At 68.8% G+C, this 23,493-nt stretch overlaps 3 protein-coding genes across 4 annotated transcripts; 2 read left to right on the plus strand and 1 right to left on the minus strand.

Moving 5' to 3' along the window:
- Window positions 1-149: 149 nt before the first annotated feature.
- PRR12 (proline rich 12) lies at window positions 150-12,844 on the plus strand. 2 transcript variants are annotated; one of them, XM_074308227.1, is made up of 14 exons: window positions 150-280; window positions 3,241-3,353; window positions 3,942-4,103; window positions 4,200-7,543; window positions 7,628-8,207; window positions 8,728-9,095; window positions 9,896-10,012; window positions 10,106-10,239; window positions 10,351-10,844; window positions 11,009-11,134; window positions 11,218-11,315; window positions 11,497-11,667; window positions 11,796-11,891; window positions 12,142-12,844. In XM_074308227.1, exons 1-14 carry the CDS (start codon window positions 195-197, stop codon window positions 12,292-12,294), a joined length of 6,042 nt encoding a protein of 2,013 aa, XP_074164328.1. In that variant the 5' UTR covers window positions 150-194; the 3' UTR covers window positions 12,295-12,844. The 2 variants fall into 2 exon arrangements, with proteins under 2 accessions (XP_074164328.1, XP_074164329.1); XM_074308228.1 differs by having other exon boundaries at window positions 10,351-10,835.
- Window positions 12,845-13,310: 466 nt separating this feature from the next.
- RRAS (RAS related) lies at window positions 13,311-15,614 on the minus strand. Its single transcript, XM_074308252.1, has 6 exons — window positions 15,402-15,614; window positions 14,866-14,953; window positions 14,672-14,774; window positions 14,057-14,165; window positions 13,841-13,959; window positions 13,311-13,662 (listed from the first exon to the last, which is right to left on the minus strand). The coding sequence occupies exons 1-6, from the start codon at window positions 15,573-15,575 to the stop codon at window positions 13,572-13,574; spliced, it is 684 nt and encodes a 227-aa protein (XP_074164353.1). The 5' UTR covers window positions 15,576-15,614; the 3' UTR covers window positions 13,311-13,571.
- A 112-nt stretch (window positions 15,615-15,726) lies between these two features.
- On the plus strand, window positions 15,727-23,230 carry SCAF1 (SR-related CTD associated factor 1). The gene is given in 12 exon segments (XM_074308229.1): window positions 15,727-16,947; window positions 17,782-17,922; window positions 18,000-18,057; window positions 18,146-18,240; window positions 18,325-18,425; window positions 18,498-18,619; window positions 18,704-18,881; window positions 18,883-21,449; window positions 21,578-21,660; window positions 21,744-21,974; window positions 22,626-22,754; window positions 22,836-23,230. Coding segments are annotated over 11 exon segments (3,891 nt in total). The 5' UTR covers window positions 15,727-16,947; window positions 17,782-17,787; the 3' UTR covers window positions 23,028-23,230.
- Window positions 23,231-23,493: the final 263 nt, after the last annotated feature.

Here is a 23,493-nt window from a genome sequence, read left to right on the forward strand (position 1 = left end):
CCTCCCGCCTCCCCCTCCCCTCCCGGCCCCGTAGGCGCGGGCCCCGCGGCGGCAGAGGCTGAGAGAGGCCCCGGCCCCGGCCCAGGCCCCCGGCGGCGGCTGCGAACGCGCTGCGCCCCCTCCCCGTCCCCCTCCCCCTTCCCTCTCCCCACCCCTACCCCGGCCCGCCCGCCCGCCCCCACCGCGGCCCCTTCATGGACAGGAACTACCCGAGCGCCGGCTTCGGGGACCCGCTCGGCGCCGGGGCGGGATGGAGCTACGAGAGATCCGCCAAAGCTAGGTAAGGAGGCCGGCCGCCCGGGCCGGGCCGGGGCGCAGCGGGGCCTGGACGGGGCGGGCCGCCGGGGCCGAGGGGGAGGAGTCGGGGCCGGGCCCCCGCGGCGGGGCGCGGGTGGGGGGCTCCTGGAGTCCTGTGGTGGCCCCCTCACATCACCGCCCCCCCTCCCCCTGGTCTGAGGCCTGGCTGCTGCCTGTGCAGCAGCTCCACCCCCTCCCCTCCCCTTCCCCCCACTTCGGGGTGCGCTGGAATTCGAGAAAATGCCAAAAGGGGGGAGGCCTCAGCCCCCTTCCGAGAAGGAGAGGGAAGGAGTGCAGACCCCAAAGTCTCCCCGGGCCCCCTCCCGCTCCCCGGCCCCGGCCCTATTGTTCAGCCGCTAAGCGAGGCACCCCCCCTCCCCCCCCATCCCCAGCGGGTGGGACAGGGCAATCCCGACCCCCCCAGGACCAGGAAGGGGGGGCTGTGTGGGCAGGCGGGCTCTCTCTGGACACACCCCCCCCTTCCCTTGAGTAACTGCTTCCATACCCGGGGCTGAAGGCCTTGGACAATGGGGGGCACCAGGCGTACCCCCAAACCCAGCACACTCCCCACCCGTCAGCCCCGGCTCTGGGGTTTCCAGGCCCCAGGCCATGTTTACTGGCGGTATCCTAGCTGGTATTTACATGCGGGAGGAACGCTCCGTGTTTACATGTGTGCACGCTCCCTGGGCCCGCCTGCTCCCGCTTCTTGGCTGGCTGGGCGCCACTTTCAGGTCTTGTCCCCCCCCTGCTCCCCCCGGGGAGTCTGGGATCCGCCGGGCCTTCATCCCGCTGTGGGGAGGCTCCTGCTAGCCCGCCAGGCCACAGGTTGCCAGCTGCCTTCGGACGCCCTCCACGTTTCCCCGGGCTCCCGGGCTTTGTGTCCGCCCGCTGGCTCAGCTTGACCAGTATCTGGGCGTCCCTCGAGGCTGGGGTCTCCCTGTATGATCCCTCCGTCTGAACGGGGCTCCCCGGGCCCGGCCTGCCCCTGGAAGAGCGGGCACGCTCGGTGAGGGTGGTGGGGCTTAGCCCAGTCGGGCCTGAGATAACTGAGCAGGGCAGGAGGGGGGCATCCTCTCTCTGGAACCCACGTGTCCCTGGGCACTTGCGTGCATCCCGGCCTTACTCGGAGTTGGGCCTCTCTGGGCCACCTGTTCGGCGCCCCTTGAATCTCTCACTTTGGTGACCCGTGACCCTGGGCCCAGGGAGGTGTCTGGAGCCTAGAAGGGTCTTTCTCTGTAGCCCCATGGGACCGAGGTCTGGGCTGCCAGGGCCTTCCTCTGGTTTCTTGATTCCCACCTCTGTGGGACCGTGTGTCCGGTGCATTGTGTGCCTCCAGGCCCTTCCTTCTACTTGGTCCTGCTGGCTTCCAATCTGGGAATCCCCAGGGAGAAGGGAAGAACCCCAGTGGATCCCTTGGTCCCCACCCCCAATGAGAAGGAAAGAGGCCCCAGTAGATCCCTTGGTCCCCATCCCCAGGGAAAGAATGGAAGAGGCCCCAGTGGGTCCTTGGTCCCCATTCCCAGGGAAAAGGGAAGAGCCCCAGGGGATCTCTTGATCCCCATCCCCAGGGAGAGAAGGGAAGAGGCCCAGTGGATCTTTGGTCCTTACCCCCAGGGAGAGAAGGGAAGAGGCCCAGTGGATTCTTGGTCCCCATTCCCAGGGAGAAGGGAAGAGGCCCCAGTGGATCCTTGGTCCCCATCCCCAGGGCGAAGGAAAGAGGCCCAGTGGACCCTTTGGTTCCCATCCCCAGGGAAAGAAGGGAAGAGGCCCCAGTGGATCCTTGGTCCCCCACTCCCAGGGAGAGAAGGGAAGAGGCCCAGTGGATCCTTGGTCCCCATTCTCAGGAAAAAGGGAAGAGCCCCAGTGGATCTTTGGTCCCCATCCCCAGGGAGAAGGGAAGCAGCCTAGTGGATCCTTGATCTCCATCCCCAGGGCGAAGGAAAGAGGCCCAGTGGACCCTTTGGTTCCCATCCCCAGGGAAAGAAGGGAAGAGGCCCCAGTAGATCCTTTGGTCCCCACTCCCAGGGAGAGAAGGGAAGAGGCCCAGTGTATCTTTGGTCCTTGCCCCCAGGGAGAGAAGGGAAGAAGCCCTGTGGTTCCTTGGTTCCCATTCCCAGGGAAAAGGGAAGAGCCCCAGGGGATCTCTTGATCCCCATCCCCAGGGAGAGAAGGGAAGAGGCCCAGTGGATCTTTGGTCCTTACCCCCAGGGAGAGAAGGGAAGAGGCCCAGTGGATTCTTGGTCCCCATTCCCAGGGAGAAGGGAAGAGGCCCCAGTGGATCCTTGGTCCCCATCCCCAGGGAGAGAAGGGAAGCAGCCTAGTGGATCCTTGGTCCCCATCCCCAGGGAGAAGGGAAGAGGCCCCAGTGGATCCTTGGTCCCCCACTCCCAGGGAGAGAAGGGAAGAGGCCCAGTGGATCCTTGGTCCCCATTCTCAGGAAAAAGGGAAGAGCCCCAGTGGATCTTTGGTCCCCATCCCCAGGGAGAAGGGAAGAGGCCCCAGTGGATCTTTGGTCCCCATTCCCAGGGAGAGAAGGGAAGCAGCCTAGTGGATCCTTGATCTCCATCCCCAGGGCGAAGGAAAGAGGCCCAGTGGACCCTTTGGTTCCCATGCCCAGGGAAAGAAGGGAAGAGGCCCCAGTAGATCCTTTGGTCCCCACTCCCAGGGAGAGAAGGGAAGAGGCCCAGTGTATCTTTGGTCCTTGCCCCCAGGGAGAGAAGGGAAGAAGCCCTGTGGTTCCTTGGTCCCCATCCCCAGGAAAAGAAGGGAAGAGGCCCCAGTAGATCCTTTGGTCCCCACTCCTAGGGAGAGAAGGAAAGAGGCCCAGTGGATCCCTTGGTCCCCATCCCCAGGGAGAGAAGGGAAGAAGCCCAGTGGGTCCCTGGTCCTAGGGGCTGGCCTCCAAGGCCTGGGATAACCTTCCTGCCTCTCTCCCCTCCTCAGTTTGGTGTATGGGGGCTCCAGGACTTCCCACCCGGAGACAGACATCTTGCACCGCCAGGCTTATGCAACCCCTCACCCGCTGCAGGGGTATGCCACCAACCATCACCCTGCAGGTAGGCCCTGGATGCAGCCCCCTCCCCAAGGCCCTTGGCCGCGCTCTCTCCCGGGACTGCCGGGCTCTGTGGGGCTCGGCCCTGGCTTTGGTCCTCAGTGCCCCGGGCAGAGCCTTATCTGTCCCAGGCCCGGTTCCCTCTCTCCCCTGTCCCCGGCCTGGTTCCTTTTCTCCGCCAGCCCCCGGCCCGGTTCCCTCTCTCTTCCTGTTCCAGGCTCGGTTCCCTTTCTCTTCTAAGCCAGCCGGCCCAGGTCTTTTTAATTGTGGCTCAGGCGCTTCTCCATACTGCTTTGTCTGTTCTCCCGGTTCCCACTGACCCTTCCCCTGAGAAAGTGGGCCTCCAGGGCCCTCCTGAAGCCTCCCTCCCTCAGGTTCCTTTCTTCCTTATCCTCCTATGCAGATCCACAGCCTCCTTCCTGCCTCCCTGGCCCCGCCCCCACACCAGCCCCGCCCCTCCCTGGCCCCGCCCCTGTTGCCTGGGTGCCGCTTCCCCTTTGGTATCTGGGGCCAGGTTGGGCCCTGCTTTCCGCAAGGGCGGGGTGGGGTGGCCCGGGACTAGCTCTGCAACCTCCAGCCTGTGCCTCCCCAGGGCTCTCCGGCTTGTTCGACACGGGCCTCCACCATGCCGGCTCGGCCGGCCCAGACGCCTCGGTCATGAACCTGATCTCTGCCCTGGAGTCCCGGGCGCCCCAGCCCGGCCCGTCCGCCTCCTCCCTCCTGTCCCAGTTCCGAAGTCCATCTTGGCAGACAGGTAGGCCGGCCCGGCCGGGAGGAAGGGCGGCAGCTTGCTGGGGGCCGGGGGGAGGGGTCCCGGCCTCCCTCCTGACCCGGCGGCCCCTCTCCCCAGCCATGCACACGCCCGGCCCCACGGAACTGTTCATCTCGGGGGCCCTGCCCGGCTCCGGGACGTTCCCGTCCTCCTCGGCTCTGTCCGCCTACCAGCACCCGGCCTCCTTCGGGGGCCGCCCCTTCCCGGTGCCGTCGTCCCTCAGCCTCCAGGACCCGCCCTTCAGCCCGCCGGCCAACGGGCTCCTGTCGCCGCACGACGTCTTGCACCTGAAGCCTTCCCAAGCCCCGACCGTGCCCTCCTCGCTGGGCTTCGAGAGGCTGGCTGGGGGTGGCGTCCTGGGGCCCGCCAGCCTGGGGCCCGCTCAGACTCCTCCCTACCGCACGGGACCACCTGAGCCTCCTCCTCCGCCCCGGCATCTCCCCGCTCAGTTTAACCTCCTGGCCTCCTCCTCTTCGGAGCAGTCCTCCCCGCAGCTGTACAACTTCTCCGGGGCCGCCCCGCCGGGGCCCCCGCCCGAGCGGGCCTTGCCCCGGCAAGACAGCGTCATCAAGCACTACCAGCGGCCGGCCAGTGCCCAGCCTCCACCCCCCCCGCCCCCGCCCCCGCCGGCCCACTCCCTGCAGCACTACCTGAGTTGCGGGGGCAGCTACCCGCCCCCGGCCATGGGCCACCGAGCCAGCCTGGCCTGTAGCCCTCTCGGCGGGGAGCCTTCTCCCGGAGCCGGGGAGGCGGCCAAGGGGGGCCAGGCGGCCGGGGCTGGGGGCACGGGAGCCGGGGGCCGGGCCACGGGCCCCGAAGCCGGCCCCGGGACGGGGGGGCAGGGCGCCGGCGCCACAGGGGGAGGCTACCGGCCCATCATTCAGTCACCTGGTTACAAGGCGGCCAAGGGGGCTTATGGGGCGGGAGCGGGAACAGCTCGACCCCCTCCGTCCCGATCCACAGCCACACCGAAGTGCCAGAGCCTGGGGGGTGGGGGCTACGCGACGGGGACCGGGAAGCCCAGCGGGGCGGGCAGTGGCGGGGGCCAAGCTTACTCCCCGGGCCAGCCCCAGGGCCTCCTGGGTCCCCAGGCCTACAGCCAGGGCTTTGGCGCCAGCCAGGCCCAAGACCTGAGTAAGGGGCCCGGCTACACGGCGGGGCCTCCCCAGGCTCAGCCCGGTGGGCCTCCCCAGCAGCCTCCTCCCAGCCTGACCACCTGCCAAAGCTACTCGCCCGACCAGCTCCAGAGCCTTCCTTACGGGGTGCAGAGCGAAGGCTACCCCGGGCCTGCCCCTCACTCCCAGGGCCTGCCCACAGCCAGCCCCTCTCTCAGCTACAGCACAGGCCACTCTCCGGCCCTGTCGGGGCACGGGGGCGCTTGGGGCCACACGCCAGCCTCCCTGGGTGGTGGCGGAGGCGGGGAGGCCAGTCCCTCCCATATCATTCGGCCCTTGCAGTCACCGCCAGCCAGTGGGGGAGGGCGGCCCCCTGGAGTGGCCAGCCCCGGGGCCCCCGGGAAGTACTTGAGTTCAGTGTTGGCCTCTCCCACCTTCCTGGGCCCCCCCGGTGGGGCCGGGGGCTATCCAGGGGCGGGGGGAGCCGGGGGTTACAAGGGCAAAGGAGATGGGGAGCTGCTGGGGGGGCCGGGGGCCGGAGGGGCGGGGCAGCGCACAGAGGATGAGGATTTCCTCATCCAGCACTTGCTGCAGGCCCCCAGCCCTCCCCGGGGCTCGGGCCCCGACGGGCTGGTGGGCGAGTGTGAGGAGCAGAGGGGTGGCGAGGGCCCGGGCGGCGGGAGCGGCTCCAAGGCCGCCGCGTACGACCTGGCCAAGGAGGAGCAGCAGCGCTACCATCTGCAGAGCGTGATTCGGACGAGCGCCAGCCTGGACGACGGGGCCACGCTAGAGCTGGGGCTGGGACGGCTCAAGGACAAGAAGAAGGCCGCCAGCAGCGAGCGGGGTGGGGGCACACCCGAGGGTCTGGCCACCTCCGTGGTCCACTACGGCGCCGGGGCCAAGGACCTGGGCGCCTACCTGCAGAAGACTCCACCCCCTCCCGCGCCCGCCCCGCAGCCTCCCTCCCACCACAACCTGCTCCTAGAGGGGGCTCCCGAGCTCCCCCTGGTCCTGCCCCCGCCTCCCCCTCCACCTCCCCCACAGCTCCTGCCCTCCGTGCTGAGCCACGCGCCCAGCCCCCCCGCCCCGCCGCCCGCCCCTCCGCCCCGCAAGGTGGGCGTGCATCTGCTGGAGCCCACCCCTCGTGACACTGGACCTCTCCAACTCGAGGCGCATCTGCGGGCCCCCCCGGGCCTCGAGGCCTCCCCCAGTCCCCGGCTTCGTGCAGATGAGGGCCTGGAGGCCCCCGGGACCATGCAAGACCTACTGGGCGCCTTGGAGCCACTGCCCCCGCCCCCTGCCGAGGCAGGTGGCCCTCAGCCGGGGGAGGCGAAGGACCCTGCGGGGGCTTACAGGAGCCCCAGCCCACAGGGGCCCAAGGCCCCGCGCTTCGTGCCCTTGACGTCCATCTGCTTCCCCGATTCGCTGCTGCAAGACGAGGAACGGAGCTTCTTCCCCACCATGGAGGAGATGTTTGGCGGGGGCACGGGCGACGATTACTCCAAGGCGGGCCCCCCAGAGGACGATGCTGACCCTAAGGGTGGCGGTGGTGGAACGGCCCCCGCGGGGCCCGCGGCCTATGATCCTTACGCCCCTTACTGCTCCACCGGCCCCACGGGTGGGGGGCCTGAGCCTCCCGGGCTGGGTTTGGACCCCGGCAAGACGCCCGTCGAGCTGCCCTCCACGGTCAACGCCGAGCCGCTGGGCCTGATACAGGCCGGGCAGCACCAGCCCCCGCCGCCGCCGCCGCCCCCGCCACCGCCCCCGGAGCCCAAGGGTGGGCTCACCTCACCCATCTTCTGCTCTTCCAAGCCCAAGAAGCTGCTGAAGACCTCGTCCTTCCACCTGCTGCGGCGGCGGGACCCCCCCTTTCAGACCCCCAAGAAGCTCTATGCCCAGGAGTACGAGTTCGAGGCGGACGAGGACAAAGCCGATGTGCCGGCCGACATCCGCCTCAACTCTCGCCGCCTCCCCGACCTGCTGCCGGACCTCGTGTCCAGCTGCCGCTCGCGCCCGGCCCTCTCGCCCCTGGGGGACATCGACTTTTGCCCGCCGCCCCCTGGCCCCACGGGGCCCCGGCGCCGGGGAAGGAAGCCCACTAAAGCCAAACGGGACGGCCCGCCCCGGCCCCGGGGACGGCCTCGCATCCGGCCCCTGGCCGAACCACCTCCGGGGCCCCAGCTGGGGCCCCACCTTCCCGGCGGCCAGACCGATGGAGCCAGGAAGCCCCGGGGCCGAGGCCGGGGCCGGGGCCGGAAGGCAGATGAGCCCAGCGGTGAGGGGCTGGAGCCCCTGAAGCCCCTCAAGGTGAAGGCTTTGGGGGCCGCCTGGGTGGGGGTGGGGGAGGGGCAGCCCCGGGCAGACCTGTAACGGCTCCGCCGTCTCTTCCAGATCAAGCTGGCTGTGCCCAAAGTGGGTGAGGGTGGCGGCCCTGTGGCGGGAGAGCCGGCTTCCTCGGGCCCCGTGGATGGCGGCCTGGACTCCAGCCAGACCCGGGAGAAGATCCAGGCCAAGATCAAGGAGGTGGAGGAGAAGCAGCCGGAGATGAAGTCGGGCTTTATGGCCTCCTTTCTGGACTTCCTCAAGTCGGGCAAGCGGCAGCAGCTGCCCTCGGGCTCGGGGCCGCCCCCCAGCCCTTCCAAGGCGGGGCCTGGCCGGACTCTGGGGCCTCCCCCGGCGGTGGCCCCCCCGGCCCCCGCCCCGGCCCCAGCCTTCGGGCTCGGCGGGGCCCTGGAGGCGGCGGAGAGTGACGGCCTGGGCCTCGGGTGCCCCTCGCCCTGCAAGCGCTTGGACGAGGAGCTCAAGCGCAATCTCGAGACCCTGCCCTCTTTCTCGTCCGACGAGGAGGACTCGGTGGCCAAGAACCGTGACCTGCAGGAGAGCATCTCCTCCGCCATCTCGGCCCTGGACGATCCGCCCGCCCCCAAAGACGCCGGGCCGGCCGCCACCCCTGCCGCGGCCTCCAGCCCCGGTGAGGCCCCTCGTCGGCGAGCGTGGTGGCGGGCGGAGCGGGCCCGCGGGCTGGCCCCTCCGGGGGCGAGGCTCCCGAGGGGAGGAGGGTCTGCGGCCAGGGCGGGGGGCGAGCCAGGGCCCAGGCCAGGCTAGAGCATGGGCCCGGGGGGAGGAAGGCCCGGGTCCGAATGTGCCCCCGGACGTGTGATCCCGGGCGGGCCGCTTAGCCGCCCGCCCGGGAGCTCAGACTCCCGCCTCAGTTTTCCACTGCTGTGAAATGGGGATCACCATAGCGCCTACCTCCCAGGGTTGTTGTGAGGATCAAATGAGATCGTCTCTGTAGGTGCTCAGCATGGCGCCTGGCACACAGCATTCGTTTAATAAACGTCCGTCTCCTTCCTTCCTTCCGTCTTGGGGGGAGGGAAAAGGAGGGGCTCCTGGGGCAAGTCGGAAGGAGCGTGTGGGCTCGCCGCGGGAGGGCCGGGGCTCGGAGCCATCGCTGGGTGACTCAGTGCCGCCCTCTGTCCTTGTTCCTTCAGAGGCCCCCATCTTGGAAGAGAAGCCGCCCCCGTCACCTGCTCCATCTTCTCCTCCCTCGCCCCCTTCCCCACCACCCTTGGTACCCCCCGAGCCCACCTCCTCCCCACCCCCTCCGACTCCTGCTGTCCCTCCTGTGCCGATGGCACCCCTCCCTCCGCCAGAGGCGCCGGCCCCGGCCCCGGCCCCTGCCCCATCTCCCGAGGAGCCAGAGCCCCCAGATGCTCGGCCCTTGCACTTAGCCAAGAAGCAGGAGACGGCGGCCGTGTGTGGGGAGACCGACGATGAAGCGGGGGAGAGCGGAGGCGAGGGCATCTTCCGAGAGAGGGACGAGTTTGTCATCCGAGCCGAGGACATCCCCGCCCTCAAGGTGAGTGGGGGAGACCCAGGCCTGGTTCTGGCGCTGCCCAGGCCCAAGCTGCTTCTGGTCCGGTGGGCCCAGTTGTTGGGTCTGCCCATCTCTGGGCAGCTTCGGGGCTTTTGTGTCTGAGGAAACCCCCCGGGGGCTGGGGGCTGAGCCCCGGGGACTCGGCGCTAGAGAATCCCAAGTGTGGGCTCCCGGCTCGCAGCGGAAGGAGTCGCTAGGTTGTCCAGCTTGGCTGCAGGGGTCCATCAGGGACCTCTGCTATCTGAGCAGATGAGGAACGGAGCTCGCTGCTTGGGGTTGGGAGAATTGGGGCTTTCGGGAGGGGGCCGGAGTGGTGGGGCTGCCGGCCCCTGGGGCAGGACGAGCCGAGGCTGTCCGGGGAGGCCCCCGACTCCCGAGCCAGCTGCTTCCTTTACACCGTGCCTTTGGCCTCCTTTCCTAGATTTTAGCAGGAGGGAGTGATTAAGGCAGACTGGACCCGGGTACTTATAAGGGCCCAGCCCGGTCCGGGCCCAGAGTAGGCCTTTAATCAGTATTGGAGCCCAGACTCCTCCAAATAAAGGTTGGACTCCAAGGGGATCTGCAGAGACCCCAGCCATCCATGGAGTGGTCTCGGGCCCCGCTTTCTGGCCCTTCTGGGGAGGGTTGAGCCCCGGACTCCTGGCGCTCCAGTGCTAAGGAACCTCCACTGGGGTCTTGTTCAGAGGCCTAGTCCTCCTAAGCCTGGGGGAGTCAGGCTGAAGCCAGGCAGCGGTGGGCGGCGGGAGGGCTGACCGCTTTGACATGGCCCCTCCCCCCCGCAGCTGGCCCTGCAGACGGGCCGGGAGCCGCCACCCATCTGGAGGGTGCAGAAGGCCCTTCTTCAGAAGTTCACCCCCGAGATCAAGGACGGACAGAGGCAGTTCTGTGCAACCAGCAACGTAAGCCCAGTGGGAGCGCCCGGGCTTGGGCCGTGGGCCTGCCGGGTCAGGGCGGACATCGCTCTCACTCTTCCCTCGCTTCCACTTCTCCAGTATTTGGGCTATTTTGGGGACGCCAAGAACCGCTACCAGCGTCTCTACGTGAAGTTTCTGGAGAACGTGAACAAGAAGGATTACGTCCGAGTCTGCGCTCGGAAGCCGTGGCACCGGCCCCCAGTCCCTGTCAGGTACTTGGGCTCGGAGGGTGGGAGCTGGGAGAGGGGCCTCGGGGGCTGGGCGAGCGCAGGGCCCCATCAAAGGCAGATTTGGACTTTTGCCTCTCGTGTCTCTTTGCTCAGGCGTCCCGGACAGCCGAAGTCCGCTCCGGTGCCATCTGGGACAGCAGCCCCGGCGGGGGGGGCGTCTCTTCCCAAGCCCCCGGCTACTCCTTCAAAGCCAGAGCCCCCCGAGAAAGCCCCGGAGAAGCCCCCAGAGAAGGCCCCTGAGAAGCCCCCTGAGAAACCCCCCGAGAAGCCCCCTGAGAAACCCCCCGAGAAATCCCCAGAGCCAGCCCCAGAGAAAGCACCTCCTCCGGCCCGTCCTCCCGACAAGGAGCGGGCCCTGCGGTCAGAGCGGGTCACTCGGGAGCGGGGTTCCCGCCCCGGCCAACCTGCGGCAGAGGCCGCCCCGGCCAGGCCCCCACGCCCTCCAAAGGCCCGTCCAGCCAAAGTGAAGGCCGAGCCTCCCCCGAAGAAGAGGAAGAAGTGGCTGAAGGAGGCGAGCGAACGTTCGGCAGCGGCCAGAGGCAGCTCCTCCGAGTCCGAGTCCTCCCCCGGGCCCCCCAGTGAGGATGGTGAGGGCCAGGCCAAGGTCCCTGAGCAAGGGGCCTGCCTTGGCACGGCTGGCATGGGGGTGGAGGGTGGCAGGAGCAGGGGGGGGAGAGGGGGGCGAGGTCGCCGAGCGTAGCATGAGTGGGGCAGGCCCGTAGAAGAGCTGTCCTTTTGCCCTTCCCGGCAGAGCGGGCGGCCCCTGGGCGGCTGCTGAAGACGCGGGCCATGAGGGAGATGTACCGCAGCTACGTGGAGATGCTGGTGAGCACGGCCCTGGACCCCGACATGATCCAAGCCCTGGAGGACACGCACGGTGAGTGGCAGGGCCGCTCTTCGCGGGGGCCGGGCCGGGGCTTGCCCCGGAGGCCCCGGCTCCTCATGTCTGTCTGTTTGCAGATGAGCTGTACCTGCCCCCCATGAGAAAGATTGATGGAATCCTCAATGAGCACAAGAAAAAAGTTCTCAAGCGCCTTTCCCTGAGCCCAGCCCTGCAGGTGCCTGACGGCGGGCCAGGGCTGAGGGGTCGCGGGTCGGGCCGCGGGGGGCCCGGTGCTGCTGGCACAGGTCAGGGGTCAGAGCTAGGCTTGGTGCTGCTGGCACAGGGCGCCCTCTGCCCAGGTTGGGAGCCTGGCTTTGGGAGCCCTGGATGCCTTTTGACGACATCTTCTCTTCCAGGATGCCCTGCATACCTTCCCCCAGCTGCAGGTAGAGCGCGGCAGTGCTGGGGCCGGGGGAGCGGAGGGCGCCCCCGGGACGGGCTCCGGGGCTGTGCGGCTTCGGCCTGCCGGGGACCCATACAACCGGAAGACCCTGAGCAAGCTGAAGAGGACCGTGGCCCGAGCACAGGTGAGTCCTTTGGAGCCCCTGGGGAGGGGCTGGAGGCAGTGGGGCCGGGCCTCCCCCAGAGCTGGGCCTCTCCTGAGGCCGGGCCTCCCCGCGAACTCAGGCCGCCTCTGTCCTTTTCCCCATCTTAGGAGTTCAAGGTGGAGCTGGACAAGTCAAGCTTCTACACACTCTATCACGCTCTCCACCACTACAAATACCACACCTTCCTCCGCTGCCGGGACCAGGTACACCCCAGCCTTTCCTCAGGCCCCTTAGGCTTGTCCTTTCTTGGTTGGGGAGAGCCCTGCTCTTGGTACCCCTTGTTCCCCTGGCTCCCCTTGGTCTCCCCCTGGCTCTCCTTGGCTTCCTGGCTCCCATTGGTCTCCCCCTGACCCTCCCTGATCCCCTGGCTCCCCCCTTCTCCCTCCCTCCGGGTAGCCCCACGTGTCCTGGCCCAGCCCGGGGGCTCCAGCTCCGTCTCCCCCTCCCCTCCAGACGCTGGCCATCGAGGGAGGCGCCGATGACCTGGGGCAGGAGGAGGTGGTGCAGCAGTGTATGAGAAATCAGCCCTGGCTGGAACAGCTGTTTGACTCCTTCAGTGACCTGCTGGCCCAGGCCCAGGCCCAGGCCCAAGGCCGCTGCGTGTGACCGCCCCTCAGCTGCAGCAGCCACCGACTGGCCCCGCTGGGTTGTAGCCCCTCCCTGCCCCTGCCCCTTTCACTGTACAGAGAAATTATTTATATATATATGTATAAATGTCTATTTAGTCCCCTCCCTCCTTTGCCCTCCCCTCCTCTGCCCTCCCCCATGTACATAATGTATAGGCAAAATCTATGTCTGGGGGGGGCCGAGACCTTTCTCTAAGGGCCGTCCCCTCGCAGGGGAGGCTGTGGCGGGTGGGGCGGGGGGTCCAGCTTGTTAATTATTTGTAATCTTATTTATTGTACATAGCGTTGGGGAGGGCCTGGGGGAGGGGGCAGAGAGGGCTCGGGCTCGGCCCCCCCCTTTTCTACAGCGCTTTGGTCCCCGGCCGCCTCGCTCCGGTCTCTGAGTGTCGTCTGAACGTGCTTCTCTTTTTGATCAGTCTGTCCCCCTGCCCCCTCGTCTCGCTGTCTCTGGCTTCTATCGGATTCACCTTGTATACACTGTGTACACACAGATCCAGCCGGGCTCCCAATCAGCAACCACTTTATTTGCACGGGCTGGCCCTCGTGTGCCTCTGTCCTGCGCTTCGGTGGGAGAGGGGGGGCGGGGGAGGGGATGATGTAGGGAACAGTTCTTAGACACCCACTTTGGGGGCTGGGGTTCACTTCCTAGAATCCTTGAAAAGTAAGAAGAGCTGTCCCGACACTGCAGAAGTAGGTAATGAGCTCCCCGTCCCAGAGACTTCCAGAGGAATACGGGTGATTGGCTGAGCCTGTGACGGCCCCGCCAAACCCCAGGAGGCCGAGGCTCCTTCTCCCCAGTTTGCCCTAAGCAGAAGAGGGGAGAGGGATGCTCCCACAGAGGAGAAAGCTGGCTCCCCACAGGGGGCCTCCGTGGGGGCGGGAGGGGTGGCAGCCAGAAAGCCTGGCCCGCCCGCCGGTGGTCCACCAGGGACTGCGGGGCCTGTTCTAAACTTGGCCGGGGTCCCTTCCCCAGGAACTGATGGCCACTCGGTCTGGTATCGGCAGTGACTTTATTGAGAGGTGGGGTGGCCAAGGCAGGAGGGGAGGAGTGTGCTGTAAAGAAGGCACTGGGCGGCCCATCCCAGGGGCCCCAGCCGTGTAGTGTTTCCGGACCTGGGGAGAGGGGCTTTCGGGATTCCTCCCCACAGTCCAGCCAGGCCATGGGCCTGCAGAGCGGACGGCCCGTGGGGAAGGGTGCCAGCGGCAAGGCGGGTACAGAGCCATCTTCGGAGGGACTGCCTGGTCCCGGCACAGAAGTTAGAGGAGGAGGCATGGGCAACCCCCATTCCCAGCTTTCTTCCTAGGGGGCGTTGGGGGACTGGGGGGCAGCTCCTGCTCCTGGTACTTCCTGTGGGGGAAGTAAGAGAGGGACTAAAGGTGGGCAGGTCGATGGTTGTAGGGGGAAGGGCCGCCAGTGGCTAGTTTCCCAGGCCAGGGGGTACCCGTTTTGTTCACTAGGGCTGGGGGGAGTAATTCCTGGCACCCCCCATCCCCCCCACCCCCGGTGGAAGATGACCATTTCTCACCGGACGGCTCGGACCAGCTGTTCAAAGGCTTCGTCCACGTTGAGCCGAAGTTTGGCTGACGCCTCGAAGTAGGCTATGTGTCGGGAGGCACAGAAGGCCGAAGCCTCGGAGCGGGTCACCTGAGGCAGTGGGGAGGACATGGGCTGAGCAGCTGCCTCTGGGGGCCGGGGGAGAAGAGGGGGCTCCTCTTGGGGCCTGCCCTTCCCTGGTTCCCACCTGTCTCTGGGTCTCCAGATCAGCCTTGTTGCCCACCAGCACGATGGGGAAATCATCTCTGTCTTTGACTCGGAGAATCTGAGTATGCAGTTTGCTTACTTCGTTAAAGCTGAGGTAGAAGGGCCAGATGGTAGCCAGCAGGTAGTTAGGCCGGGCTCACTGCCCTCCCAGGTGCCAGGGCTAGCCCACATGCCACTATGCCAATGCCAAGGCTAGTCCACATACCACTGCTCCCCTTGGTGTCAAAGGTAGCCCATGTGCCACTGCCCCTCCAGGTGCCAAGGCTAACCCACATGCCACTACCCCAATGTCAAGGATAGCCTACATGCCACTGCCCCCAGGTGCCAAGGCTAGCCCACATGCCACTAAGCCAATGCCAAGGCTAGCCCACATACCACTGCTCCCCTTGGTGTCAAAGGTAGCCCACGTGCCACTGCCCCTCCAGGTGCCAAAGCTAGCCCACGTGCCACTGCCCCCAGGTGCCAAGCCTAGCCCACGTGCCACTGCCTCCCCAGGTCCAAGGCTAGCCCTTCCTCCCCTCCGGGTTCCAACGCTGTGCTAGCCGGCTATTTGTCTCGTGCACCCCTCCAGGGACTGCGGCAGCTGGGAGCTCACCTCTGCCGGTCATTGATAGCGTACACCAGCAGAAAGCCATGACCTGCCCTCATGTATTGCTCCCTCATGGCCCCAAACTCCTCTTGCCCGGCGGTGTCCAGGACTGGGGAGGGGCAGAAAGGGATTGGGGGGCCCTCTACCTCGCAGCCCCGCCCGCCCGCCGCCCCGCGCCCCCCAGTGCCCCTCCCCCTCACTGTCCAGCCGCGCCGGGACGCCGTCCACGCTGCACAGTTTGGTGTAGGAGTCCTCGATGGTCGGGTCGTAGTCGGACACGAAGTAAGACTGCGGGCGGAGGTGGGGGGGGGGGGAGTCAGGCCCGGGGCGGCCCCCTCCCCGGGTCCGCCCCGTCTGTCTCTCCTCCTCAGGGCTCGGCGCGGTCCACTCCCTCCCTCCCCGGCTGGGATGCGGCCAGATCCAGCTGTCTGCCCTGCCCGGAAGGGGGGAGCCCTCCCGCCTCCAGCTCCTGCTCCCACTCCCGCCCTTCCTGCCCGGCCTCCTCCCCTCCCCCCAGGGCCAGGACCGGAGCGGTGGGGACGGGGTGTGGGCTGGGGGGGCGGCAGGGCCGGGCTGGACGGTGCCCGGACGGGGCAGCCAAGGAGCAGAAAAGAGGAGCCGGAGGGGCGGACGGGCGGAGTGGCACGTGTGGAGGAGGCGGGGCTCCCGAGGAGCCGGGGCAGGGGTCGGGGGCGCCGGACTGGTGCCCCCGGAGGGGGGGGGCGCCCTCAGCTACCTGGATGAACTGGATCGTGAGCGCGCTCTTGCCCACGCCGCCGCCTCCCACGACCACCAGCTTGTGCGTCTCCCCGGCCGGGGCCGAAGCCGAGAGGGTCGCTCCCGGCCGGCCCCGCCCGCGCCCCAGCCCGGCTCCGGTTCCGGCCGCAGCCGCCGCTGCTACCCCGCTCATGTCGCCGGCCGCTGCCGCCGCCTCGGGGCCCAGGGAGGTGCCCGGCCCGGCCTGGCCGGGGCGGAGCCATGCTAATGAGGACTCGGGGGCGGAGCCATGTTAATGAGCCCGGAGGGCGCTCGGGGCTGAACTACTAAGTTCCAGGTGGAACGTCCGGGGTTTGGTGGGGCGGAGCGACATCGACGCGTTGACCAATGGGAGGCGGAACGCTTAGTGCTATGTTAATGAGCTCGTGAAATTTCCTGGCCTGGGCGGGGCCGTGCTAAAGAGGGTCTTGCGTCAAGCAGTGTCGGGGCGGTGTCCTTGTCCACGGAGGCGGGGCCGTGGAAAGGAAGTTTCCCTTCGGGCCAAGCTAAAGGGTTGCACTGGGAACTGACCGGGCCCGGGGGGCGGGACTATGTTAATATTGTCACAGCTTCGAATCGATCGGCATCCCGAGGGGCGGGTTTATGCGAATGAAGGGGTGGGCTCTTGCTCTTGGCTGGGTCGTGAAGTCATCGCATTCCAAACTCATGAGGCCGAAGGCCAGAGACGGGAGAAAGGGGCGCCGGGGTCCCCAAGGTGGGGCTGGGCCCAACTTCTCAGCCTCCAAATATTTCGATCCTCTCCCATCCTCCTCCTCTGACTCCTGGATCTTAAGGAGGAAACGGAGGCCCGGAGGGGGAGGTCTAGGTCAGAGCCGCCCATTCTGCCCGTCGCAAATCGTTCTATCTGTGAAACGCTTAGGAAAAGCGTTTCCCTTTCATCCCTCCCTCCCATATCCCATCAGGGCCAAATCCTCTAGGATGGGGCGCTGCAGCCCCTGGGGAGAGAAGAGGGTGGAAGCCGAGGTTGGGTGAGGCCGCACACTTTGGTCTCGCTGCCCCTCCACCTCGCTTGACTACGACTCCCGAAGGCCTTTGCCGCAAGACTTTTGCTTCCCTGCTTCCGGTCGCGCGCAGAGCTCGGTGAGGTTAAATTGGGAAGTGGTGGTGGTGGGGAGGGGAGCGCTCGACCCTGTCAGCCCCACCTTCCTTCCTCTCTTCCTCCCTCCCACCCTCCCACTCTAGCTTGGCTCTGCTTTCCCCCGCTTCCGCGCGTCAAGAAACTACGACTCCCGGCGAGCCCCGCGCGCCACCGCGCTGCCCATCGGGTAGCGCAGTTCTCCGGCCGGCTGCTCTGGGCGGGCGACTCTTTGGTTGGACTGCATCTCCCGAAGTGCCTGGCGGCAGCGCGCGCCCAGCCCCGCCCCACCCCGCCTTGCCCCGCCCGCTCCGGGGCCCCTGAGCCGCAGCCGGAGGAGCGAGCGAGAGGAGATCGAGACGAGAAGAGAGAGAGGAGGAGGCCGCGGAGGCGGAGGCGGAGGCAGGGGAGGAGGAGCGGCGGCGAGCGGGTGAGGGACTGCGGGCCGGGGGAAGGGTGGCCGGAGGGACCGCGGGTCGGGGGAGGGGGAGGCGCCGAGGCCCAGGCCGTCGCCGCCGCCGCCGCCGCCGCCGCCGGGGTAAGATGGCCGCCCGATCCAGGCCCCCGAGCGGAGCAGCGCCGCCGCCGTCTACGCGGCCGGACGGCGGAGGCCGGGGGGAGGGGCGGTCCGAGCTGGCGGCGTAGACGCGGCCTGGGGCGCGGCCGGGGGCTAGAGGAAGCTGCGGCTGGGGTGGGGGGGCGCAGGGCTGTCGGAACTGGGCCCGGCCTGGACGCCCCCATCTCCGGCAGTCCCCGGGGCCGCGTCCGGGCGGATCTGCAGCCGCAGCCTGGGAGGCCGAGGGGGCTCCTTGCTCGGGTCTCGGGATCACGTGGGCCGCCCCCTCGGATGGGTCCGCAGGCTGGGACAGGTGTCTGGGAGAGGGCCGGGCCGAAGGCCGGAGTGGGAGGCGGGGGCCTGGGGGTGCAGGGGAGGCCGCTGGAGCGGACACGGTCGCCCCCGTGGGGGCTTGTGGGAAGCCATCCGTTTTACCTCCCCCCAAACGGAGACTGTCAGGGTCCCCGCGGAGCCCCGCACGTTCCCGCCCCTCAGCCCAGGAGGGGTCTCGCGGGGGTGGGGGCTGGTTGTGGGAAGTGGGGGGGGTCAGTGTGGTCGGGAAGCATCCCGGGTAGCGCAGTGGGGCCTAGTTATTAGGGGGTCTGGGAGAACCCCCGCTGGGGGGTCAGGAGGAGACCCGGGGCCTGTGTGGGCGGAGGCTGGGAGTCCGGGACCCCCGGCCTGCACACCAGCCCCCTCCCCCCGCAGGTGACCATGGAGGAGGAGGAGGAGCCCAGAGGCGCCTCTCCAGATGAGCCCCACGACGAGGCGGGGGAGGTCCCCGGCCTGCCCGACGCAGACCCCGGCCTGGCCGCCGGCCAGGCCCCCTCGCCCTCGGCCCTCATCCTGGTGAGTGGACTAACAAGGGGGGCTGGGGGGCCCCCGAGTCCCTCTTCTGAACGCCTCTCTTTTGTCCCCTCTCTCAGCGGGCCCTCCAACAGGCCGTAGGGGGTTCCCTGCAGGGGGAGCTGAGCGGTGAGAAAGGTGAGTGGCAGCGAGGGCCGGGCCGGGGTCCTCACCCGCGGGGTCCCCCTCGGCTCCCGCCCCTGACCCCCCTCCGTGTCCTTCCCAGACGTTTCTCGCGCCCGGGGACCCCGGAGGAAACGCTGCCGGAGCCCCAGAGCCGAGACGTGCCTCAGGGGCGCGGGCGGGACGGACGCGGCTGCCGTGAGTCTGGGGGGCTGCCGGGGAGGTCGGGCTGCTTGCTGGGGTCCCCGGGCCGCGCCTTGAGGTCTGGCTCCTTGGTTACAGGTGGTGGACCTTGCCGCCCGTAGCTTTCTGGTGGGGCTTCTGGGAGTGCTCGAGCCCCCCGACTCCTGGGTCCCCGGCCGCCCGGACCTCCCGGCCGTGGAGTGAGTAGGGTCCCCTGGGGGTTTGGGGGGGGCTGTGTCCGGCGGCCCCGGCTGACCTCCTGGCTCCCACAGGGAAGAGCCCGCTGAGATGCTGGAGCTGGTGGCTGAGGTCCATCTGGGGGATGGGGCTCCCCTCTCTCTCCCCATCTCCCACCCCCTGCACAGCAGCCGGGCCTGGCGGGCCGGCAAGTCAGGTGAGCAGGATGGGGAGAGGGGGTGGGGGGTGGGGCCCCTCAGGGAGGCCCGCACCCCCTCACTGCCCCCCAACCCTCTCGCAGGGTCTCTGCTGCAGCCGGGCCTCCTGGGCCCCGCCGGTGCCACGGCCCGTCTCCCGCTGCTGACCATGGGCACGGGGGACGGGGGACCGGCTCCCCCGCCGGCCCCCTCCTCCACCTCCTCCTCTCCCTCCTCCTCCCCCCGGTCGTCCTCGTCCTCGCCCCCGCCCCCACCCCCCCCCGCCCCCCGCCCCACGCTATGACATCTACGACCCCTTCCACCCCACGGATGAGGCCTACTCCCCGCCGCCCGCCCCCGAGCAGAAGTACGACCCCTTCGAGCCCACGGGCTCCAACCCCAGCTCCTCGGGGGGGACGCCGTCCCCGGGGGAGGAGGAGGAAGAGGAGGAGGAGGAGGAGGAGGAAGAGGAGGAAGAGGAAGAGGAGGAGGAAGAGGAGGAGGAGGAGGACGAGGAGGGCCTCTCGCACAGCATCAGCCGCATCTCCGAGACGCTGGCGGGCATCTACGACGACAACAGCCTGAGCCAGGATTTCCCCAGTGGGGAGAGTCCGGGACCCGAGCCCCCACCCCCCGCGGGCTCCGGCTCCCCGCCCCAAGCCGACTCCACGCGAGTGGAGGGCGGCCCCCCGCGCCGGCGGGTCTTCGTGGTGGGGGCCGAGGCGGAGGCCGCGAGGGGGGAGGGCAAGCTGTCCTTGGAGGTGGTCACCACCGGGGCCCCCTTCCCCCCGGCAGCCCCACCCCTGGACTCCGAGATCGAGGAAGGGGAGATCGTGCAGCCGGAAGAGGAGCTGCGCTTCGCCCCTGTGGCCCTGTTTCGGGGAGCCGGGGGCCGCGCGCCCCGGCCCGCGCCCCCTTCGGCTGGAGCCGCCGCCGCCGCCGCCGCCCCAGCCACGCCGCTGCCCCCTCCGCCGGCCCGGGGCCCCGAGGGCGACGACTTCCTGTCCTTGCACGCGGAGTCCGACGGGGAGGGGGCCCTGCAGGTGGACCTGGGCGACCCCGTCCCCGCCGCCCCTCCTGCCACATCTAGCGACCCCCGCTGGACCGGCCTGGATCTCCGGCGCAAAATCCTGACCCAGCGGCGGGAGCGCTATCGGCAGCGGTCTCCCTCCCCGGCCGTGACGCCCGCTGCCCCGCCACAGCCGCCCCGGAAGAAGTCCAAGCGGGATCACAAGCGCGAGCCCAAGGAGCCGACGGCCCCGCCGGTCCCGCCGAGCCCGCCGGCCCCCGCGTCCTGGGACCCCAAGAAGCACCGGTCGCGGGATCACAAGCCCAGCTCCCGGTCCTCGCGGCGCCGCTCACGTTCGCGCTCGCCACGGCCGCGGTCATCCTGGTCTCCCAGCTCCGAGAGGAGGCGAGGAGGCCGCAGGTCCCGGTCCCGGGAGAAGCGGCGGCGACGGCGGCGAAGGTCGTCGGCCTCGCCCCCCCCAGCTTCCTCGTCCTCCAGGCGGGAGCGGCACCGGACCAAGCACCGCAGCGAAGGCAGCAGCAAGAAGAAGAAGAAGCGGTCTCGGTCTCGGGGCGAGAAGCGGGGTGGGGGGGACCCTGAGAAGGTGTCGGGGGCCGGGACGGAGCGGGAGAGCCGGCGGCGGGGGGCCGTGCCCCCGTCCATTCAGGACCTCACGGACCACGACCTCTTTTCCATCAAGCGGACCATCACAGTGGGGAGGGCTGAGAAGCCGGCCTCGCGCTCGGCCTCCTCCGCCGGAGGCCCCGCCCCAGCCTCACCCCTGCCCAAGCGGGAGGTTCTCTATGACTCAGAGGGGCTGAGCTGTGAGGAGAGGGGGGGTGGGGGCGGGAAGGGGTCCGGCGAGAAGGAGCGCAAGCGGTCGGGGACCCTGGCCCCCCGTGAGAAGGGGCGGAAGAAGGCGGCTTCCGAGGGCCCAGAGCGGGAGCGGGACAAGAGCTCCAAGAAGGCCCGGCCGTCCTCCGGCAAAGAAGCGGCCCCCAAGACGGCCAGCGGGGGCAGCGGGCGCAAGGTCAAGCTTCAGTCCAAGGTGGCGGTCTTGATCCGAGAAGGGGTCAGCAGCACGACCTCTGCCAAGGAGGGCGCCGCAGCCACCGCCCCCAGCTCCATCGGCGTCAAGTTCAGCCGCGACCGTGAGAGCCGCTCTCCCTTCCTGAAGGCCGAGGAGAAGGCCTCCGGCGAGCCCGGCAAGGGTGTGGCCCCGGGAGCCCCCAAGCTCAAGAAGGCCAAAGTCAAAGCCAAGGCTGGCCTCAAAAAGGTCAAAGGGTCAAAGGTGAAGACGAAAGGCACCAAGACCAAGAAGAAGAAGGCCGGTGGGAGCGGCACCGGGGCCACCCTGAAGAAGTCCAAGGCCGACAGCTGCAGCCAGGCCGGCCCCAAGGGGGCCGAGGAGACGTCCTGGTCGGGGGAGGAACGGGCCCCGGGCAAGCCCCCCAGCCCCCCCACCCCGAAGGCCGCCCCGCCACCCCCAGCCCTCACCCCTGACTCGCAGACCGTGGACAGCAGCTGCAAGACGCCCGACGTGTCCTTCCTGCCCGAGGAGCCGGCCAGGGCCGGGGGCCGAGGCCGAGGCCGTGGAGACCAGGAGGATGGGGAAGAGGAGGAGGAGGAGGAGGAAGAGGAAGAGGAGCAGCCCGGCACCACCACGGCCTCCGGGGGCGGAGCCGGGGGAGGCACAGGAGGGGGAGGCGGCGGAGGCCCTGCTGAAGCCGCCCCAGAGGACGGACCCCCCGCCCGGGCCCCCCAGCCCCCGGCCCCTCCTCCTCCTATGCCTTGGAATTTGCCCGCCGGAGTGGATTGCGCCACCAGTGGCGTGTTGGCCTGTGAGTCGGGGCTAAGGTGGAGGGGCTGGCCGAGGGGGCGTGATGGAGAACCCAGGGGAAGGGGGGGAGTAGTGGGGGGGAGCCCTGCCCCTGACACGCTCTCTCCCCGGGTCCTTCTGCCTCCCCAGTGACTGCCCTGCTCTTCAAGATGGAGGAGGCCAACCTGGCCAGTCGGGCCAAAGCCCAGGAGCTGATCCAGGCCACCAACCAGGTGGGCACTGCCCGGGGGCTGAGAGCGGCGGGGCTGGGGGGGGGCCCCCGAGCGTCCGCCTTCACGTGCGCTCTCCCCCGCAGATCCTCGGCCACGCCAAGCCACCCTCGGCCCTGGGCGGGGCTCAGGCCCCCGGGGGGACCGTGCTGGGGCTCCCCCCCGGGCCTTCGGGCTACCTGCTTCACGGTGGGGGCGGCATGGGGCTGCCTCTAGGAGGCTGCAGCTCCTCTCCCCCTTCACCCGGAGGCTTGGCCGGAGGCCCTGACCGGCGGGAAGGCAGCAGCAGCTCCGATGGGCGGATGGACACCGACAAAGTGAGTGGCCCCGGAGTGGGGAGGCCGAGGGGGCTGGGGGCCTGACGGCAGGCTGAGGAGGAGCCCCCGGCCATCGCGGCGCCCACGTCCTGCCGGAGAGCGCTGGGCGCGGGGAGGCTGCCCATAGGAGGTGGCATTTGAGGTGGGGCTCAAAGGAAGCCTGGGAGGTCAGTGGTCAGAGCACAGGAGGTGGGGTCCTCCAGGCGTGGAACGGCAGGGGGGGGAAGTGCCCCGGGAGACGGGGCGGCCGGGGGTCCCAGAGCTAAGAGGAAGGGAGAGGGAGGCCAGACGATCTCAGAGATCGGTCCTGGAGCTGATGGGCTGGGCCGGGGGAGTGGGGGCTGGTAGCCCCCCAGCAGCTGTTAGTCCAGGGTAGCAGCAGAGCCCCCCATCTTGGATGGGGGGGGGATGGGGAGGATGGCGGAGGGAAGCGGGGAGGGGGGACACACTGAACATAAGCCGTCTCCCAGGCAGAAAAAAACAGCTGAAAGTGGTAATCTGAGGCCCAAGGGACCCTAGGGTCAGAGGGCGTGACCGGAGGAGGGGAGGGAAGGGCCACCCGCAGCAGAGCCGGCTGAGGGCTCTGTCAGAAGGCGGCAGGGCATCGCTCCCTGCCTCCCGGTGACCCCTGGCCCGACCTCCGTTTGCCAGTACCTGAAGAAGCTGCACACGCAGGAGCGGGCAGTGGAGGAGGTGAAGCTGGCCATCAAGCCCTACTACCAGAAGAAGGACATCACCAAGGACGAATACAAGGACATCCTGAGGAAGGCAGTGCACAAGGTGGGTGGGGCACCGGGGGGAGGGGAGGGGAGGGGGCCTCAGCCCGGGGCCACCGTGCTGATCGCCCCTCCACACCGCCAGATCTGCCACAGCAAAAGCGGGGAGATCAACCCCGTGAAGGTGAGCAACCTGGTCCGAGCCTACGTCCAGCGCTACCGATACTTTCGCAAGCACGGCCGCAAGCCTGGCGATCCCTCGGGGCCCTCGCGCCAGTCCAAGGAGCCGGCGCCCCCCGACAAGTGCGGCCCAGTCCTGCCCGTGCCCCCTCTCTGAGCCCCGACATATTTATGTCTCTCCTTCCTCCCCTCTCCCCCCCACTGCCACGGCTTGGTGGGATTGGGGGGCGTTGTGGGAGGGGACCCGTCTGGCCCCCGCTAGCCTTCTCCCCATCCCCCCAGGCCTACTTCTTCCTTTCTCTTTGTGCCCTCTACTCTCCAGCCCTAGTTAAGGATTTCATGAAATGTTACACCCTCTGGCTTTGTCTCCGGCCCTTTCTTTTTCTGGGGCTCACGCTGTGGAGGCGGGGAGGGTACGGAAGGCCTCGAGCCCGGCTTTGCAGAGCCCCGCTCCCACGGAACCTGGCCCCGTGGGGGAAGGAGAGCCGCTTCTCCCCTGGGCCGGCTGCCAGGTCCACGGCTAAGCTCAGCTTTCAGAGCGGCCCCCGGGCCCAGCGGCAGGAGCGAAGGCCAGGCCAGAGGGGAGATGAGGGGCTCGAGGTTCCTTAGCTGGGGAGGGACCT

Source organism: Sminthopsis crassicaudata, chromosome 3, assembly GCF_048593235.1.
Source record: "Sminthopsis crassicaudata isolate SCR6 chromosome 3, ASM4859323v1, whole genome shotgun sequence".
NCBI lineage: Eukaryota > Metazoa > Chordata > Mammalia > Dasyuromorphia > Dasyuridae > Sminthopsis > Sminthopsis crassicaudata.